Source organism: Falco rusticolus, chromosome 1 (genome assembly GCF_015220075.1).
Source record: "Falco rusticolus isolate bFalRus1 chromosome 1, bFalRus1.pri, whole genome shotgun sequence".
Taxonomy (NCBI): Eukaryota; Metazoa; Chordata; class Aves; order Falconiformes; family Falconidae; genus Falco; species Falco rusticolus.
The window spans coordinates 115,243,120-115,262,999 of NC_051187.1; the positions used below are offsets into that span (position 1 = coordinate 115,243,120).

A 19,880-nucleotide genomic window follows, 5' to 3' on the forward strand; every position below is an offset into this window, starting at 1 on the left:
CGAGAGCCATTCTGGTCCTTCCCAGGGTCCAAAAGCACGCAGTATACGCATTCAACAGATTCTTTTAATCATTCAGTAAAATTAACAGCCTGTGTGAGCAGTGATGACTGTAATCATACTTAAAGACACAAATCATCTCAAAAAGGTGTTTTACCTTTTTGTTTTTAAAACACTATTAGGTGTGGAACCAGAAGAGGGGCATGAACAGGACAGTAGTGAAACAATATATTACACAAATTATTTAAGAGTTTCTTTGTGGGGAAAGGGCTATGAAATTTACCAAAAAGCCAGCTTAATTGAATTGAAGTCTTGCTGTACGTGCCTGCACGTATACACATGTGTGCATGTGTACACATACAGAAACCTGCAAGACCAACTTCGGAGATAACAAAAAAAGCTCTTAACTTCACATACAAGTCAACTTCTATTTCTCAACATGAGGGGAAACTAAAAGAGTAACAGAGAAGACTCCTTTAATGTCTTGACATACATTCAAGGGTCAGCAACTCCTCGTTTTGTAACTGTTGTATCACTTCCCATTCTAGATCTGAAGTAAATTCTGAACATGCCTCTGAATCATCAGGTGGGTGCTTCAGATGCTTCAAAACAACTGAGCGCCATCCCAGCAAAGCACTGACAGCAGTCCAAGTATTGTGACAGTCTTTCACAAAACTGTCACCCACACATGCAGAAACTAGAAAATCTTTTCTTCTCCCTTACTTTTTTTAACAGATTTTACCATAAGATATTATACAATCATCCCTAGTATAATTATTGAAAACAAGCGATGACAGTTTGTGGCACAGCCAGTTTATTAGGTTTCTGGGATTGTGTCTTGCCCTCCCCCCCGACACATACAAAATCACCCAACTTTACAATTTGTTAAAGTGAAAATACATATATAAAGTATTCAGTAATTTTAACATCCATTTTGTGGACAGAACATTACCACTGAAAGCCAGGAAGCATACTGAATCCTGCATTAATGACCACATTACCTTTATGGCAGAACCATTAAAACATGCTTTGTGCTGAAGATGAAATTACATACTTAAACATTGTTTCCACACAATTTTCATGACGAGGGCCCTTATTTACAGGTTGTGAGTAACTCAAAGCTTAACAGGTTTGCAAATGTTGGCACTGGAGCGACATAATTTCCTTACCTCAACCCCCAACCTGACTGACTGACTTTAGAATTCTTCATTCTGTTTTTTTAATAAAAAAAAAAAAGAACATTTGCTGATAATTATTATACAAACAGTTAAGATGGATCCTTTTGAAGGAGAAGGACTAAGGACATGAGTGAAAAACAAATTGTCCAAGAGGACTGTAAACCATATTTATTTACAATAGTATACACATAAATTTAAGATCAATCCTTTTCTTAAAAAAACATTAAGGACACTAGTGTTAAAAGCTGATTGTTGCTGAAAGGACTATAAACCAAATTCTAGTCATGTAATGTTTAGAATGAATACAAAAGTTCCCTTTTACAAATGTTTCCTAAACAAAATTACTGTCATGGCTGTAGCAGCTTTATACAGGAAAAAAAAATATTATATTTTGTTTAGATTCTTTTTAAATAACTTAATCATATTAGACGAAACTGAATGCTCTTTCTACATCTCAAAAAAAGTCAATGCATTTTTCTTTTGTCAGTACAACCTGCAATAGAATTACATCTTATTAATTGTAATAGTTTAAATACTATTAGTTACCTTGTTTCAGTAATTTGTTTCTAATGTGATCACTAGGGTGGCAGCTTCTGAACTAGCCCTTCTGTTTAGTTTCCAGTCAGCGTAGCACACTGCACATTGCAATTCTTCATTATTTCAATCCCTTCAAAAAATAAGTCACAAAACATTGTTTGACGTGGCACATGAAGTTGTAGATTGCATTCTGCAGCTTACATTTTGCTTTATGTAATTATGTGCAACCTAGCACCATTTTTATTATGAAACTTGACCTTCAGACAGAACTGAAATAAACGGTTGCAGTTCTGAGAACACAGAGGAAGATGGTTCTAGAGGAGTAATTTCCCGCCTCTGACCAAACACGTTACTAACTCACATTAGTAATGCCAAGGATGCCTCACATACAGCCATGACATTACACAAGCATGCTTTAGCTCAAAAATATGTAATAAATTATGTATTTAGCAGATCTTCTCCATATTTCAAGATCGAATTCATTCTGTCTTCGGAAGTATTTTAAGGAAGTCCCATACCCCTAACATTCGTCCTAAGTATTTCCATCCCTAAAATATGTTACCAAGTTGGCTGTAAAAAGCTTTTTCCAAGCTATTTCAGAAGCATTTATCATCACTAAAATCCTCTGAAACCCTGTCTTTGAAAACCAGTATGCTTCTGCCAACTTCACTCTATTTTCTATTTACTTACGTGTTTTTACTTACCCTGGGACACTCAACTCAAACACAGCATCTTTAGAAACAAATCCTCATTGAAGTTTTAGTAAGGTCAGAGAAGTTATGGACAGTTACAGTCCCAAATTTACCCCAAAGCCTGTGCGACAGTACTTTCTGTAAGAAGGTATGCATAGTTTAGTTTTATGTAATAATTATGAAAAAGTAAGGAAGTTTTAAGTGGTCTAGAGGTAGGGACAAGTTTGTCAATTCTCTTACCATAGTCATGAAGAAACGGACAAAGTTTACAGTGGAATGACAGGCTAAAAGCTAGCAGTTTGCACCTACACTGACAGCCCAAAATTTATCTGACAGTCCTGGGTTTTGTTGATGGGGGTTTTTTTAATTATAACGGTATTTGCTTAACAATTTGGTAGCAATCACTGAATATTCCTTCATATGCTAAAAATCTCTCCACTTGCTGATGCAAAAGCATCGAGCTACCTGGCTGTCACAAAACACTTTCTCCCCTACACTATTTCAATGCAAGTAGCAATCAAAAATGTAAGTAAACTGGCTTACTATTTATAACCTTACCACAAGTGATGAAAACTATCTCGGGCAGCAAGATCTCAAGTAGAATTGCTTTGTCAAAACTTCACTTGAGAGTTTACTTTTCTGTATATTTATAGTGACACTTCAGAAAGTACAATTACAAAGTGCAAGAACATGGGATGGGCACGTCTACACCAGAAAAAAAAAAAAACCAAAACACATTAAAGTGCCAAAAGAGATTCACTACAATTGCTACCAAAACCTGGAACTTTGCCAAGATCATAATTTTGAAGTATTTGCAGACAAGACAAGACGACAGCCGATAATAGTATGATTTAACACCAGCAGGTCATGGCAGGTTTTGGTTCAGGCTTTATATGTATTTCATCACGATCTGGGGGTTGACTAAGCATTAATGGCTTGTGACTTTTAAGCTTGTGAGCCAGTGTCATAAATATGGCCTCCACGTGGTCATTGTCATTGGGGTTTTTGGCAGAGGTTTCAAATAATGGCATACTGTGAGTATCAGCAAACTTCTGGGCCAAGTCCGTCGGCACCTGAATAGCACTTCTCAGGTCACACTTATTTCCAACAAGAATCCGTGGTATATCGTTGGCAAGAAGGTGTTGTTTGCATTCCTCTATCCATGACGGCAGACTGTGAAAACTGGCAATGTTTGTCATATCATATACAAACACAACAGCATGTACATTCCTGTAATAGTGCTGCACCATGCTCTTTCTGAAGCGCTCCTGTCCTGCTGTGTCCCATAGCTGGATCTGAAAAGGGAAAGACAACAAGAGAAAAAAAAAAGTTTCATTAGTCATGCTGGAAAATGACCTGTAGCTAGGGTAGTCACACGATCACAGAAATCCACTCTTCTGAATTAATCATACTGAAAAGTTTGTGCTGAAGAAAACTGTTGCTTTCACACAATTTCAGAAACTTTTGCTTTCAAAGCTGCTCACAACTGAAGCCAGGAAGAAATGATGATGCAACTTGATTAGAAATATGAATTTCTGGAAGTTTACTGGAGCATGTATTTTGTAAGATTTTTACAAAAACAAACCCTGAAAGTCTTGGCAACAGCACTTTTATTTGGAAAAACAACAGGTATTTCAAAGCACAACTCTTGGCTGACTTGATTTTTTTTTTTTTATTGCCAAAAGTAACATCATCTTCTCCAAAGTTTTGTTCTTACCATGAAGTTAACTACCTATTGTGGTACTACATGGAAATAGGAAGAAATAAAATCATGCACGAGTAACACCACCAACAACAAAAACAGGACAAAAATCTTTCTCTGCAGTGTATCTATTGGAATCAAACCCTCCTGTGATGAACCCCTATCTTCAGCTTATTTAATGCTTAAACTAGGATTGTGCTGTGGTTTGTAGTATCAAAGCATCCATAAAAGGAAAGCAAAATAAAAGAAAAAAATAATGCATAAACCTCCTGTTAGCTTGACATGTTTCCAGGTATGACCATTCTGTCCGAAATAGACTGAACATACTTGTTTGAAGCCTAGTCAGTGTAACGGACAAAAAAATTCAGAAGAACTTAAATGCTTCCAAACTTTTCAGATTCAGATTAAAACAAAACAAGCCTTGAAGCACAAGCAGATGCAAGCAACAACTAATTTTAAATGAATCAATCACCTTGGTATAATCGAAGCTTGGAGTCCTCAGACACGTAGAGTATGCAACAGATTTGTGCACTTATGGACACAGTGATATTTTAACAAACTTGCTCCCCAAGAGCCATGGGACTGTAATATACAGCCAGTTGACCTACGCCAGATTAACTGTACACTGTCAGAAATAGCGTGTGGCTCTATCACACGCACCTTAGTGATGCTGTTAATACTGAAAGTCAACATTCGATGTCTTGGGTTAAAGCTGACTCCTGTCTGCCTGTACAGCTGACCCCTGAGGGCTAAGGCAGTTTGATTAGTACCTTCAGCTTTTAACTTTTGAACAGAAAATGTCAGAAAGAAACGTTTCCTTCCTGAGAATGAATGGAGTTTTTTTCTTGAGACTCAGAATTCAAGGAATATTAAATGTTCTGTAAATTATGAAGGTAAATTTAAAATTCAATCTGTTCTCATGAAAAGTACAGCTGCTGTCTTCCCTTGAAGAAACTGTTCTGCCATTACCATAGTTCCGCATTCCTTTGATCCAAACGTTTCAGTAAAACTTACTTAGAAATTGCAAGTGTCTTGAAAGTTGCCTTGTTTACCATTTTTACCAATGACTTTGATATTAAAAAGAAAAAAAGAAGCCCAAGTGCCAGGGAAATTTACAACAGCAAGAAGCAAAGATGCATCACAGATAGAGAGGAGGATTACAGTATCACATAAAAGCCTTTTGAAAGCTGGAACAGCAGAAATAGGGTAAAACTGAATAGAAGCAGATGCAGAGTCTCAATAACAGTGACTAATAATAAAGACTTTTTCCTACAAGTGCAGGATTCATCAGTCTGGAAACTATTAAAACGGATGATGATCCATACAGTAGTCAATCACAGGACATTATGATTCAGCAGTGTGATAGAGTGAAGGAAAAAAAGTGATCTTTCAGGATGGTGTGACTTTTTTTGCAATGTTATCTTCAACCCTGGTCGTCCATTGTCAAGAAAAACTCAGACTGGAGCACGTGAAAATGCCAGTTACTGGTTTCATCAGGGGAACTGAGAATTTACATGAGATCATCAGAACAGCTTGGCTTCCGTAGTCTAGTCCAGTTATCGGCAGCTTCTGATCCACAGACTTACAAATATCTAAGTGCTTCTAAAAGGATCATTAAGATTATTAAGAAAAGCAAGGCAAGTTGCCCTAGCCTCTGATTGCAGAAAACAGCAGTCAGTTGCAATCCATCTCATTTTAGAGCGAGTACCCACTTTTTACACTCCAAACACAATTGACTGCATCTCCGTGGTCTGTTAAGGGAGTTACATAGGTACCTAAGTTTGGTTAAGATTCATTCACCTACCCTGATGAGAGATACTTCTAATTCTATTCACTTATAAAACATTACAAAGTCAGGAGACTCAGAAAATTGTCACCAATTTGGAATTTCACAAACTAAAAGAGAGAAGAAAGAAGCACAGACTGAAGTAATCCTTATGTTCAGACAACATAATGTTAAGGAATCACTACAGGTACTCTTGGAAAATGCTGTATCAAATTAATTTAAAGAGGGTGCTCATTTTCACAGGCAGCTGTGAGCTTACACTTCTCTCCCCAACTCATTCACAGAGCAGAAATCAGTCAAGCTTCAGTCAAGCACAGATCCGCAAGTGTATTGCCAGCCCTGGGTAGAAAAGGGGAAATTAAATTAAAGGTTTATATACCTTCCAAGTTAAGCTTAAACTACAGTTCCTCATAAACTTTATTTACATGCCACTTTCAAGCTTGAAGGGTATTATCTCAAATTAAAAATGTTGATATTCTTGGCATGGAATAATTTGCACTGAGAGGCAAATCCTTCCCCAAGACTGAAAATCTCAGTTTAGAAGTCTCTTTCTTCCTCTTACCAGGTGAACTTGAAGACACCATTCCTTTTCAGGCCCTGCAAAAAACATTTCCTCTACTGAAAAACAACACTGAAACTGTTCACATTAAGAGATGTGCATTGATGAATTAACATTAAGATTACCGTTTCATTATTAGTTCAACACTGTCCATCTTCGAGGGAGCACTTTTTTTTTTTTAGTAATATCACTGTAAAATACGTGATTTGAAAATTTCGTTTAACAGCATAATTAAGCTAATAGAACTGGGGATAGAAACACTTTGTCACACTCCCTAGGCAAGATAAATGGTACTTGAATATATTGACTCAGCTATCACCTCCCACCTTCTGACTCCTTTTTGTGGATCCAGAAAGGCTATTTTCTAAACCAGGGCTCCATTAGCGTGCTTGGTTTAGAACATGCTGGTAAAAACATAACTGTCCTTTATAAAGACAAAATGGTAAATTGTGTCTCCTTTTACAAGATGTGGGAGAAAAACTGCAAGAGCTCGAAGGTATAGATGACGACGTTTGGGCTTCCTGCTTTGAATTTCATTTGCATCCTCTGTGCTTTTAATGTAGGTCAGTAAAGAGTGACATCACTGTTTCCTTCGATTTTTCAATGGTTAAATCAATTTAGGAAGCGGAAAATTTAGAATGCCAAAAATTTGTTTGCTGAAAAATTTAATTTATTCATGACATCTAGGTATCAGTGTTTCATACAAAGCTGTACAAGCTGCAAAGGAATACACCTGTCCCTGTGTCTTGGAATTCTACACAATTCCTGTGTGGGAGACCCCCGGCTAGAAGAGCTATGCTTGTGTTCCTGCCAGTGACACAGCATTTTTCCAGCTGTGAGGGAAACACTCAGTACTGTAGCAGCACAAGAATGACCATCCAGCTGGCTGGGGGAAGGGAGAGGAAAGAAAGAGAAGATGCTATTTTATAATCTCCTTCAGCACAAGAAGAAAAATTCCCTTCAGGGCACAGCAAGAACAGCAGTAACTCTGTCCATCTGAGGTTCTCTCTTTCCTGGGTCAACAGGTGTTGCTGGAGCTGACTGCTACGAGCAGCGAGAAAGGTGAAGATGAGTGAGAGGAGGTGGCAAAAAACCCCAAAATTGTGCATACTTGACATCACATAGCATCCCCGTAAAAGCTAGAGTCCTAACCATAAAGTTTATCCCTTTTAAAGCCAAAACAGAACCTCCCACACAACAATGTGTCTCAAAAAAGCCTCCTTCAGTCGTCTGCCTCGCTCAACCAGAACTGGTATATTCAACAGGTAATATTCTCAAGAATGCAGCAAAACAACCTAGGACAACATACGTAACAAAATGGCACAATAACCTATGTGAAGCATCTCGGAACCACGGGTTAGGTTATATTCTTCTTCATTTCTCTCCAACAAAGGCTGGGCATAACCCAGAGGTGGCGAAAATGCCAGATGGTGCTGACAAGAAGATATCCCTCAGGAGGCCCTCTCCTCCATCATAGACACCAACAGAACCGGGAGTACAGAATCTCAGCTATCAGCCAAAGAAGCGCTACTCAATGGTTCTATGAAGAAAAGGAGTAGCAAACACCGTCTCATTTTTCTTTTTTAGTTAAAAAGAAGGATAAGAGGTGGAAAAACCACAAGAGAAGGAAAGTAAATGGACTCACATGCCCTCTGCGATTTCTTGAATCGGTAAGCAAGGAAAAACTACAGCTTTCAGCTACGTGACTGTAAGCTGTAATTACAAGGCCTGGCAGTAAATGCAGAAGTACAACTCCAAGACTACTGTTACTCCCTTTTTCTACGCATTATTAAACTTTGCCCATAGAAACAAACCTCAATACAGAAGCAGAATGGGATTCTGTTTAAAACCGTGTTACTCCTAGTAAATAAACTGCATTTGCAAATAGCTAGCAGTCTGATCTGCAAATGACTGTTAGAATCACCACTAGCATTTATGTGTCTACCAAGCAGCCCAGGTATATTTTAAATACTTTTAAGATTTGCCTTACAATGCAAAAAAGGTAAAAGAGCATTTTTAACTCCCATCCAGTTTTTCACTGAATTTAGTTTTGTAAGACTAGGTGTTAGGTAAACCTGTAATCAGGAGTAAAAGCCAACGGTGAAATGTGAGCTTGGTATCCAACCTGTCACTGTCCAGTGCTGCACCGCTTTTGCCTAAACGTGCCACAAGCTTAACAGAGTCCTAAAAAGAAATAATTAAAAGTTGTAACACACTGCTATCACTGCTGCAGCAGTGCACTCCCGAAAAACGTTCAGTTTCTTAACCTGACGTTTTAAAAGCAAAACGTGCACAAACCGTGGCACCTGCAGAGCTTTGGACTTGAAGGTTGAGGCATATAAAAAACGTGGTCTGTGATAAACACGGAAGCAGGATTTCTGGGAGGCAACAAGGTGCTCACACCAGGCACAGCCAACACTGACACACCGGTACGTAAGCGATTCCCCGTTTTAAGAAGAAATTATTGATTAACCCCTGCCAGCAGCCGTGCAACGGTGTGGCCTACGGGAGGAATTCTTCATCGTCACGGAAACGTGATTGGGATGCGGGTTTTTACCAGCAGCAAGGCAAAACCAGCTTTAAGCAGAACTGTGGAGCAGACCCAGCCGAGACGTGACCCACCCGCCCCGTGCGGCGGGTGCCGGAGCGCGGCCAGGCCCGTGCCGAGCGGGCCCGTGGGGCGCCCCCGCCGCCCCGCCCCGTGCGGCGGGCAGGGCCCCCGGCGGCCGGCACCGGGCCGCGCTCCCGACGGCGGCCGCCCCACCGCGGCTCGCAGGGCCCCCCGCCCGCCCCGGCCCGGCGGTAACCTTGATGCGCTCGCCGTCGATGGTGACGGCCCGCTCGCGGAAGTCCACGCCGATGGTGGCCTCGGTGCGCTGCGGGAAGCGGCCGGCGCAGAAGCGGTAGGTGAGGCACGTCTTGCCCACGTTGGAGTCCCCCGATGACGATTATCTTGAAGATGCGGGAGCGGGCGGGGGGCAGCGCGCCGGGGAGCGCGCCGCTGCCCGTCAGGCTCAGCTCCAGCGAGGACTCCAGGTCGGCCGCCGCGGCCATCATCGCTCCGCGGGCCCGGGCGGGCCGCCTCGGGGGCGGGGGGCGCGGGGGGCAACGGGGGACGCGGCCGCCCCGCTCTGCTCCTGCTGCTGTCGCCGCCGCCTCCCGGCGCGGCGGGCGGGCGCGCGCCCCGCGGTCCGTTAGCCGCCGCCCCGCGGGGGGGGAAACGCCTCGCCCGCAGCGCGCGCTGCCGGTAGCGCCGCGCCCGTCCGCCCGCACGGCGCCACACGTCACGTCCCGGCTGCGCCCGGCGCCTGGGGCGGGGGGAGCTGCGTGCGCGCGGGAGTCTCGCGAGAGGGCGGTGCTGGCCGCCCATCCGCCAATCCCCGGGCGCGCTGCCCGCGCGCGCCAGCGGCGGCGCCGCCGAGGGTTAGCCGCAGGCCCCGAGGCGCCGGGCCGGGCCGGGCCGGGCGCGGCGGCGGGCGGGCGGGCTGGCGGCTGCCCCGGCGCCCGCCGCGCTGCTTCTGCGGCGGCAGCTCGGGCACCGGCGGGGCCCGGCAAGCGAGGTGTACCCGCACACCCTCCGGGAGCCCGCGGGGAAGCGGGAGCGGCCTGCCCTTCCCTCCCGTGCCGGAGGAGCACCGCCGGCAGGCCGTGTGTGTGAAGCGTTACCGTTGGTGAGGAGTAAACGAAGACGGGAGGCCTCACCGCAGTGCCCGGAATAGGCAGAGGAAGGCTGAGATCACGAGGGTTTATTTTTAATCGTGGGGAAGATTCTGTGTGATAATTCTGTGAGGCAGCTTGCGGTACGACCCGGACAGCCCGGGCTTCGCACTCCGGCACTGCTGGGCTCCGCAGGCCTGAGGCCGCCTGTGCGCTGTGAGGCAGCAAGGGGGACGCATCTTGCCCAGCCCCTGTGCCTTTGCTGCGCTCCAGCCTGACTGTTCTGCTGTCATTTAACGCAATGGCAGCAGGTTCATCCCTGACAGACACTCGGACCAGAAGTGATCGACGTATCTCACAATAAGAAGGGAAGTACAGCGTTGCCTTAAGAATCTGTTACTAAACTCACCAAGGGCATCGACCTAGGAGAGAGGTAGAATGTAGACATCAAATTTAAGCAACATCCACCAGCAAAAATTTTATGAAGGGCTTGACCCTACACTGAAGAGCAAATGTAGATAGCAGTAATTGAGAGAACTGTTACTCTTGACAGTAGCTCTCTGGCCTGCAAATTGATCGCTGGGCCGGGATGCCTAAGGTTCTGATCAGATACCTAATAACAGCCACTGGAAGTCCTCTTCTTCATCCTCTTACACATGCTTGTGGGCACTTGTGGCTTCTGCCTGCACAAATAAGAAATGATCCTTGGATCATTGCTCTCTATAGAGCAGCTGCCCTGTGGCTGAAGGATAGTGCTTGGAGCAGCTTGTCATTGCTCGTATATAAAAACAATAGGCTAGATTAAATAATAAAATGCCCTGAGTTCAGAGCAACTTCAGTTACAGTGCCCATCTTCTTTCTTGTTACTCCCTGTTCTCCCTCCCTTGCACCAACCTAACGGAAGATTTCAGAGAAGTGTCTCCACCTTGTAGCACTCTTCTAAGACAAGACGCCTTCATTAACGCTGTCAATAATTTATCCTGTCAAGAAAGAGTGATTTTGTTCTGGTGTGAAAGTAAGATCAAAGGAAGGTGAAAAGGTTGTGCCACACTTGAGTTCTTATTGTCCCTTCTACATAATTGCTCCTTTTTGCAGCCAGAACATAAAATATGTTTGGCAGAGGAGAAGGAGCACAAGCAAGCATATCTCTGTAGCGTAATGAAAAGCAGAGATAGCCTAATTCTAGTGAGGGATGTTCTGACTTGGGCTCTGGGTTAACGTGCTAAAAGCAGAGTTTAAACAGCTGTTTGGGAGGGTTTGCCAACAGCTCATTTAACTGAGTTTGATCTGGCTTATGCCAAGAGGGCCAAACTGAGTTATAATTAGATCTGAGCTCTTCAACAGCTCTCAGTATCTTTTATTTTAACAACTAAGACTTATTAAATAGCAGAATCTATACCCCATCTAGTGGCCGAAGGCATTCTTACTCATTAGTTTTATACTCCACTAATTTTACACTCACAGCCCTGATACTTCGCTGGTGAATTTGCCTCTCAATAGCATCAACAGCCACCCTCGTTGCAGTTTTGTTAGCTGTAAGACAGGCAGAATCGCCCTCACGGGGATGCTCTGGAACACAGCTGGCCCCTGAAAGAATGGACTTGAAGTAAATACCTTCTGAGAGTTTAAATATTATCCCAGATGTCGACGATATGTAAAGATTTTGCTCAGAGTTTTGGGTACGGAAAGTAAGGTACTTTTACTGAAAGAGTAAAGTATTCTTTACTTTAAAAAATGCACAGTTCTCCCAGGAGTGAAAATAAAATCCTCAGTGCAGTTAATGAAGCTCCTCATTTGCTTAAGGTTTCTTGGTCATACTCAGTATTTGCCTGCTTTTCTTGCAGCAGCTTGCCTTAGCTTGAGCTAGTAAAAGTACAGTTGGGAGTTTCAGCTGTCCTTTTTGAACTTCCCTATTACCCCAGTCATGAGATTTCCTGAGCAGCCTTAAGAAATCAGTGATTTGGCATGAGGCAGCTTCACCCATCCCACCCATTCCTCCTTTCTTAAGCAAGGCTGTTCCTCCAGAGCAGGAGTTTTGGGGGAAGGTGGCTTCCCATCAAGAGGACAGCAGTCACTGCAGCTGTTTTCTGCTTGGCGGCCAGATGCCACTGCCCTTCTGAATTGTGTTAAGATGGAGACGGAAAGGTCAAGTGATTTACATGGACAGACTTCATAGTTTCAGCCAGAATTCCTAAGCTGTATAGAGCTTGGTTAAATCTCAACATTATGTACATGATAAAATTCCAGTTTGTCAAAATTGATTTTTTTCATGGGAATGTATTTTCAGTGGCTCAGATCTTACCAGGTGAGTGTTTTGTGGTTGAAAATGCCATGTCTGGTTAGATGGAGAACAGGAGAGTAGGAATAGGTGATGGCTAAAATACATCGGACCCAGAAAATCTAATTTCAGTTTTCAGTCCCATCACAGGGACTTGACCCAGGGTCTCACATAGTGGGTAAATGCCCCAAGGACAGGGTGGCTGGCGGTTAGTGCAGACCTCTCTCTGTCTCCTCACAGAACCACTTTGTTCCCCGCACTGCCAGCCAGACCAGAAATCCCAAGACCCTATTCTGCAGAACAGCAGGTGGAACACCCATCATTTCCAAATCCAGTTGAGGCTGAGAGATTACCTGTCCCACAGTGATCAGCAACTAATTGCTAGCACACATTTCAGCTGAAGGAAAATGGAAACTTTAGGTATGCTGGGTATGCTACATATCTGTTAATGGTAAAGGTGAAAACTTTCTGTTCTCCGGCCCAGCAGCCTTCAGTGCACGTCACTTAGTCCATCTAGTAGCTCAACAGGAGGACAAGCTATGTTTTTATCAGTATAGCCAGAGCAGTGTGGAAGATGACATATGAAGGGTGTTATGTAAACAACTGCTTTAAGTTTGCAGCCTGATGAATTTTGGGTACGTAAACCCATGCAAAACTGATGCCATGTGGTTTTGGTAGGACAATTGTAACGGTTCCAGGTTGGCTGGAGCGAAAATCCAGCTAGTCTGCTCTCCTGTCTGCTCTGGGAAGAGGAAGCTGAAGGGAAGACTACGAGAACAAGGGAGGACCCAGAGCCTGTTTTTACACCCTCGTGTCTTCTGCTGATCCGTGGTGAGGGATTTCACAATCAGAAGTTGCATCAAAACTGTTCTGTTGAAAGTCTGCCTTCGTATAAGAACAAATATTCCTGAAATGCTTCACTTGTAAATTAAAAATTATCCTAAAACTTATTTTAAAGTTGATCCTCTAACTGATTGGAAGTGCTCTACCAACAGCTGTAAAGAAAATCTATTTATTTTTAAAGCACCTTTTGAACAAAGTATATCACAATGTTACAGAGTTCTCTTTCTGAATAGTTATTATTTTGCAGAGCCTATATAAAAGCAGCTTAAAAATATACTTACCAGCTTGAAGGATTTTTAGATCAATCCATGCAGCGCTTACACAGAAATTCTCAGTATGGTTAAGTCAGAGGTACTCCAAACTAGGTCGCTCTTGCTTTCTAAGCATTTTAAAAAAAAAAAACAAAAACCAAAACACAAACAAAAACCTCGTATGACATTGAACTGCAAACAGGAGCGAATGTCAATAAACAGTGAAGGTTATCAGTACTTCATAAAATGCCTTCCCAGCTTTCTTTGTAGGGAACATTCACACTAGTATTTGAATGGGATTCAAGCATCTTCTTTAACAGCTTCTGCTCACTGTGCTTATCTTAGAGCAACAAGTCCACGGGAGTTACTCTGAAATAGAAAAAAATCATCAGTGAAGCCCTCTGTTTTAATTCTACAGCAAGGTAAAGTGTCCAAAATGCTTTCCCATAGCTGATGCCTCCACAACTGTGATCCGCATTAACTGAGGTGTTCTGTTTTCACTGTGGTTTTTTACTCCCTCAGGACATTTTATGCCAGCTGGTTGCCCTGAAGCCCTTTTTCAGCTGAGAAGCTCAACCCTGAATATAATATGCTAGGTTACAATGTTTTCCAAATACAAACTGGAACAACTCTTTTCAAAATTTTGAGAGATGTTTCCAGTGCTACAGGAAAAATATCAGCTAACATCTTCCCAATCACTCTCCCACACAACCCCTGCAGTGGGTGGAACTGCTCTCCCGCAAATCCTCATGAACCAAAGTGCTCCTCACTCTGGCAAATACAGGGATGTGGCCAAAGCAAGTTGGAGGTACAGTATTTCTTTGAAAATTCTTCATGAAGAGAAGGAAGATCTTACAATTCCTTGGAGGTCCTCAGCTGTGAAACAGGCTACAAGCCCAGATCTTCTTAATTAGTGATGGGTTAAAAAATGATGGCTAATTGAGTAACTCCCATGCAGGGAGGTCTCAGGAGAATCTTGGCTTAAGTCACTTTTATATGAGCTATTTCAGTGTAGAACTGGAAATTTCATCACTTCCGATATATATGTAGGGATAAAGATGTTGATTAGATAATTTCATTTCATCCAGCACTGACTTTCTGGATGTTCCTTTCTAATATATTTGGAGACCAGCAAATATAGTTGAATTTATTTACAGTAACAGAATAAATTAAAAATACTTCTTGCTATATAAGCATTTGAAAACGCTTTTGTTTTTCTTCTTTTGCAAGGACAAGTACTTTTAATATGCTATTTGGATGTGTTCAGTGAATGAATGTACAAGAGCCCAAGTTCACAGTTATTTTTATTTAGCAGATGTAGAAGTTTCTAAGGAAGGGGATTCTGAAAATAGTTGCAAGTTTCTGGACTTGCTTAGCATTTCAAGAGTAGTTATTTTTGTGTTCCCTTGAAGACATGTCTTAACTTGTCAGCCCCATGAAAATGCAGACTGTTCAATATCTAAAAATTACGCTTACTGGGTTTTAAGTTAAGGAACAAATTAGAAAAAAGGTGTAAGTTTAAGACTGTCTCACATTGCTTGATATTTTCTGAAGGGATCCAGAAGTTTCCAGGTGTGTCCTTCTGATCCTGGTAGTTTAATGACAGGTAATTTAAAAATGCTTTTAATGTTTCTGCAGAGATACTGTACCTCTGATTTCTCAATTCCTCCAGGGGCTTTGTCCTTCTGCTCAAAGCCTCGTGTCCTCCATTTTTGCAAAGAAAAGTCCTGTGGTTTTGCAGGGAAAAGTTCTGCTATTGCAAGACCTGAGTCTGCAAGTCTAAGAAGAGTTTGACCTTCCATGAACACGTTCCTTGCTTTTTAAGAGACAGGATTTAAGGACCCTGCATGTCACGTTCTTAAAGCAGACTGAAAAAGCAAGTATTAACATACTCTGATGAAATCACAAAGCCAAATGTATCGTCTGTCTTTGCATTGAAGTAAAGTTTTGACACAGCTGCTTTTACTGTCAGGTACTGGAATGTGACTTTCACATTCACGTCCATGCCCTTGTACTTGTCAAAAACTGTAAAGCTAAAAGCTTTAAGGAAATTAAATGAAAGAAAAGTTTTTCCCTTTCTGGCTTGTGCTTGGATTTCATTCTCATTGCGTGCCTGATCAGAGATTGGGGCTTTAATGTTCAGATCAGTGTATGTTTTAGATTGTCTGGATGAAAATAATAGGCCTCACCCACTGGACATACCTTCATAGTCTTTGACAGATAGCTTACACCCCCTGCCATGACAATCCCCTGCCAAACATGGGCAGAGAAAAACTGGACCCTTAGTGCTAACGGCAGCACCTGCAGCTTTGTGACGGGTAGCTTAACAGGAGCACCCACTTGACACCCCTACTCGTAGGAACTGGAATGGCTGTGGGATTGCATCTTCAGCGCTTGAAGCACTGCTTGGCCATTTGGGTCTGTACAGAAACATAATGCCGTGCAGCTCCTGGATGAAAGGAAGTGAAATAACAAACCATTTGGCCTGTCTAGGTAGCTGAGGTGGTAACTGCATAACTTCCGCGTCAAGAGCTTGTTGCTGAAACACGAGGTGTCGGCAAGTCCCAAACCTGTAGCGGCACTGCCTAGGCATCCCGTCCCCAGTGCTGGGCATGCCCTCTGCCTCCTTGCGCTGACTTACCCAAGGGGGATCAGAAAACCTAACGAGGAGCATCTTGGCAGCAGAGGTGTAGACAGCAGCAGCTGACAGGAAAGCTATTCTGAAGCATTTTGATCTGCTAAGCGTGTGTTAAATCAAAAGCTGTGTCCCTGCTTTCTCTTTCCCTGCAATCGCACGTGCTGTGCTCAGGGGCTTTCTGCACGTCCCAAAGAAGCACCGCAGAAAGGTTCATTAAATGTCACAAGGCTTCTATATTTACCTGTGCACCATGGCCTCCGATAAATCGTTGCCAGGCAGAAAACAAGCCCAGTTGTACTGCGCTCTGCCCACATGTGTAAGCTCCAGACTGAAGACCTTGAGCCCCGAGGCTTCGTTTGATGTGAGAATGTATCGTGCATTTTATTTTCTGGCGGCAGGTTTTTCTTCAAATAATGTGATATCACAGTGTGGTTTTGGTACTTATTTCTGCAAAAATAAGGTTTCCTCCTTCTTTTCCTAGGCTCTCATTTGTTACCAAGGGCATAGTGCTACTCCTGTTTTAATCAAAACATTGAATAAAAACATCCCACCTATGAACAAAACTGGGAACCATCCCCACTTCAGTCCCTTTTAGCAAAACCCCGCTTAAACGAGCCACATCTGTTGTTTTCAGCAAGAACAAGATTGGGGCCTCCAGTAAAATCAGCATTACCTGTATAAATAACAAAACCTCCTCTCCTCTCCTCTCCCCAAACTTTGCAGTCACTGACCCGGCGGGCTGTGGTAACTAACCTGATTCTTCACCAGTACTGTGGTGCCACAGCTGCGCTGAAACGCTGCTTCAAGGACATCTCTGAAAGAGTATCAGTCTTCAGGGTGTCAGCCACACAAATCTGCTTTTTACGAGGGCTGCATATGAAAGGATATTAGAAAGCAAATATTGTAACGTATTTGTGCTATTGACAATACTATGATCTCACCAGGAAGAATAACGTATATAGAAAAAGCAAAAAACCCCACCCAAACCAGAGGGAGCCTGTGCATCTCATAACATTGTTAACTTAAGTACGAGGCAAAAGCTGTATTTTCCCGGTGGTTTGCCAAGATGTCCCTCCTGCTATCAGATTTTTAGTTTTCTTACTATATTTCAGAGCTCCTGCTTGTGCTTATTCCAGCGATGCCGTTCTTTCTCTTGCCCTTTCTTAACACGCAGCAGCAGTCCTTGCCTCCAGAGCCAGGGCTCAGCCCCGCGCTCAGGTCAGCCTGCTTCCTCAGTTCTAGCCTAGCTGCAGCGCAAGGCTTTCCCCCCGTTCCCTTCTCTTTCAGGGTTTTATACGAGGGCAGATTTAGGTCACCACACATTATTCACGTAGTATGCATGCAGTTTGTGTACCTGTCAGTACTTTATAAAAGGCAGGACGGCTTCACTCTCAGTTGTCCTTTTCAGTGCAACCAAGCCGGAGGATTTGGTACGCTTTCACGTTGCTCATTCATATTTTTGTCTGAAACGCAGTGTCTCGCGTCCTTTTGTACTCTCTGTGCGTGGAGACGTTCCCTTGCCCACGTGTGCCGCCTTGCGCAGTGATTCCAGCTCACCTCCAAGGGCAGTACCCCCAGCAGGCAGGTCTCCAGCAACTCCAGTGGCAGATGGAGCTGGAGGAACAAGGGATCAGCTGCCCAGTGGGCCCCGCCACCTGAACTCTTCTTCGGTCTGCATGGCGCTCCTGCATCCCTCTCCCTCCGTGGCTTTGATTGCAGTGGAAAACATGGAATAAAACTATGAGAAAAAGACGGTGGTAATCGGAGAGCTGAACAAGACCTGCCCTCCGCCCTCTCCCCGTGGTTCACGCTAACCTTAACCAGCTGCCTTGGCCTTCGGAAACAGGCACACGTTGGGTGGGCGGGAAAGCCGGGATACACGGGGGGTTTACCAGTTGGAAGGTGCTTTTGGGGTCACCTAGTGAGGGGGGAAAAGCTAAGCAAAGAGGGATTGTTTTTGTCCTTTTTTTTTTTTTCCATCCCCATGAAAAAGGGAATTTTTTTTGATTGAGTGACAGGAGCTAAAAATTGTGTTTTCTCTATTCCCACGCACTTTCTGTATTTGAGTTTGGAGCATCAGGGAATTTGGGAAAGAGGGGATAGTGTAGGGTCAGGCCCACTGCATTTGAGGTGTTGCATGGAGGGGATTTCAGACAGGCGCCGTGGCTCACAGGACAGCCTGTGATGCTGCTGTATGTAATTTTATACACTAGTATGAAGAAGTCTCAGCCCAGTTTGGCAAAAAATACCAACATCTAATTGAAGGGGGTAACCATCCTCCCTCATCAGGGTCCTGGGGTATTAAACAGAAAGTAAAAGACGCGTGATCTAGAAAGACACTCATCAGGGGTCAAAATAGGGATTCAAAAGCACAAACAAGTTTACTCTTCAATAAAGCAGAGATTGTTTTCCCAGCTCAAACATATAAAAAATATTTTCCAGTTACATTTCATTAAGACATTTATTGATATTGCAAGTGAAATGAGATGCAGAATTACGAGCATTTGGTGATTCCTAAGAGAAAAAAAAAGTAATGATTGAAATGCATGATGTTGGCTTCTGGCTGTTTACATTTTCCTAGAACTTTATAAAAATACTTGTAAATGGAAAAATAAAACTGCAAAAAATTAGCAGATAATTACTAAAATCAGCTCAATATATTATGAGGAGTCAGTATATTATGTTTTTAAGTTTCAAATTTTTGCGATAAAATCATACAAAGTGTATTCAGGGAAGAAGAGCTGTTCCTGCTGCCAGGGGCAGACGGGACATCTCTGTGGTGCTCTTAAAAGAACGGAGCAATGGCTCTTGGTTTTGGGAAGTTCAGGGGAAAATGCCAGGCACGGCAAGGTCCTGAAAAAGCCCTCACAAACCCGTGACTTGCACGCACTTACCATGGAAACGGCAGTCTTACTGCATGAACCACACAACAGCCTCATCTTTGCTCACCCTTTACCTTCCCTTAAATAAAGGGCGTTTCCACATCCCTTGGGTTAGCGGTGCGAAGGCAAGCGTACCAGCCAGCCCCAGTTCTGGAGAACCACCGCCTGCTTCGTCCACAGCACAGCCAAGTCATTGCCCAAGTGGGATTCCTCCTTCCCCTGCTTCACAACAGCTTAGGCATTGCAGAAGTCATGCAATCCAAACGAGAACATTACCTTTGTACGTATTATTAAAAAAAAAAAATAAAGAGAACAGAACCCTGACGTTGCTTTGCTAACTGTACGATGACTTGCCCACTTGGCTTTTCTTTGTTTTCAGAACAGTGTTTATTTCCCCTCCAGCAGCATCTGCTGAGGTTTGATAGCTGCAGGAAGGGGACTCGCTAGGCAATTGGTATGTGTCCCTTCAGCGTTTTGAGGCAGTGACCGCAGAGAGGTGGTGTCTTCCTGCTGCTGCATGTGAGACCTTCAGAACAATCTCCAGCAGCATAGTGACAAGGTAGGAAGAGCCTTTATACCTGATGGAACGGACAGGTACTGATGAAAAGTCAGTCCTGACAGATTTATGCAGATAATATAACGTATGAACTGCTAGACGACCTTGGCTCCTCATAAATCTCCTGTGCCTTAAGTCCTCTTGTAGACAATCATGAGGAGCTGTTCCCAGAGAGAGAAGGGTGAAGTTTGAAAGTATTAAAAGTTCATGGCAGGCAGTTACCCGACATGAACACCCCTTCCCTCTCACAAAAGAAAAATGAAATTGCTGAGGACACTGACAAGGACGGGATGTTATTTTTCAGCAGGGGATGATCCGTGCAAA

At 43.4% G+C, this 19,880-nt stretch overlaps 1 protein-coding gene across 1 annotated transcript; it reads right to left on the reverse strand.

The window, feature by feature from the left end:
* Positions 1 to 788: 788 nt before the first annotated feature.
* RAB33B (RAB33B, member RAS oncogene family) lies at positions 789 to 9,747 on the reverse strand. The gene is given in 3 exon segments (XM_037397530.1): positions 789 to 3,699; positions 9,259 to 9,390; positions 9,392 to 9,747. Coding segments are annotated over 3 exon segments (693 nt in total). The 5' UTR covers positions 9,509 to 9,747; the 3' UTR covers positions 789 to 3,255.
* Positions 9,748 to 19,880: the final 10,133 nt, after the last annotated feature.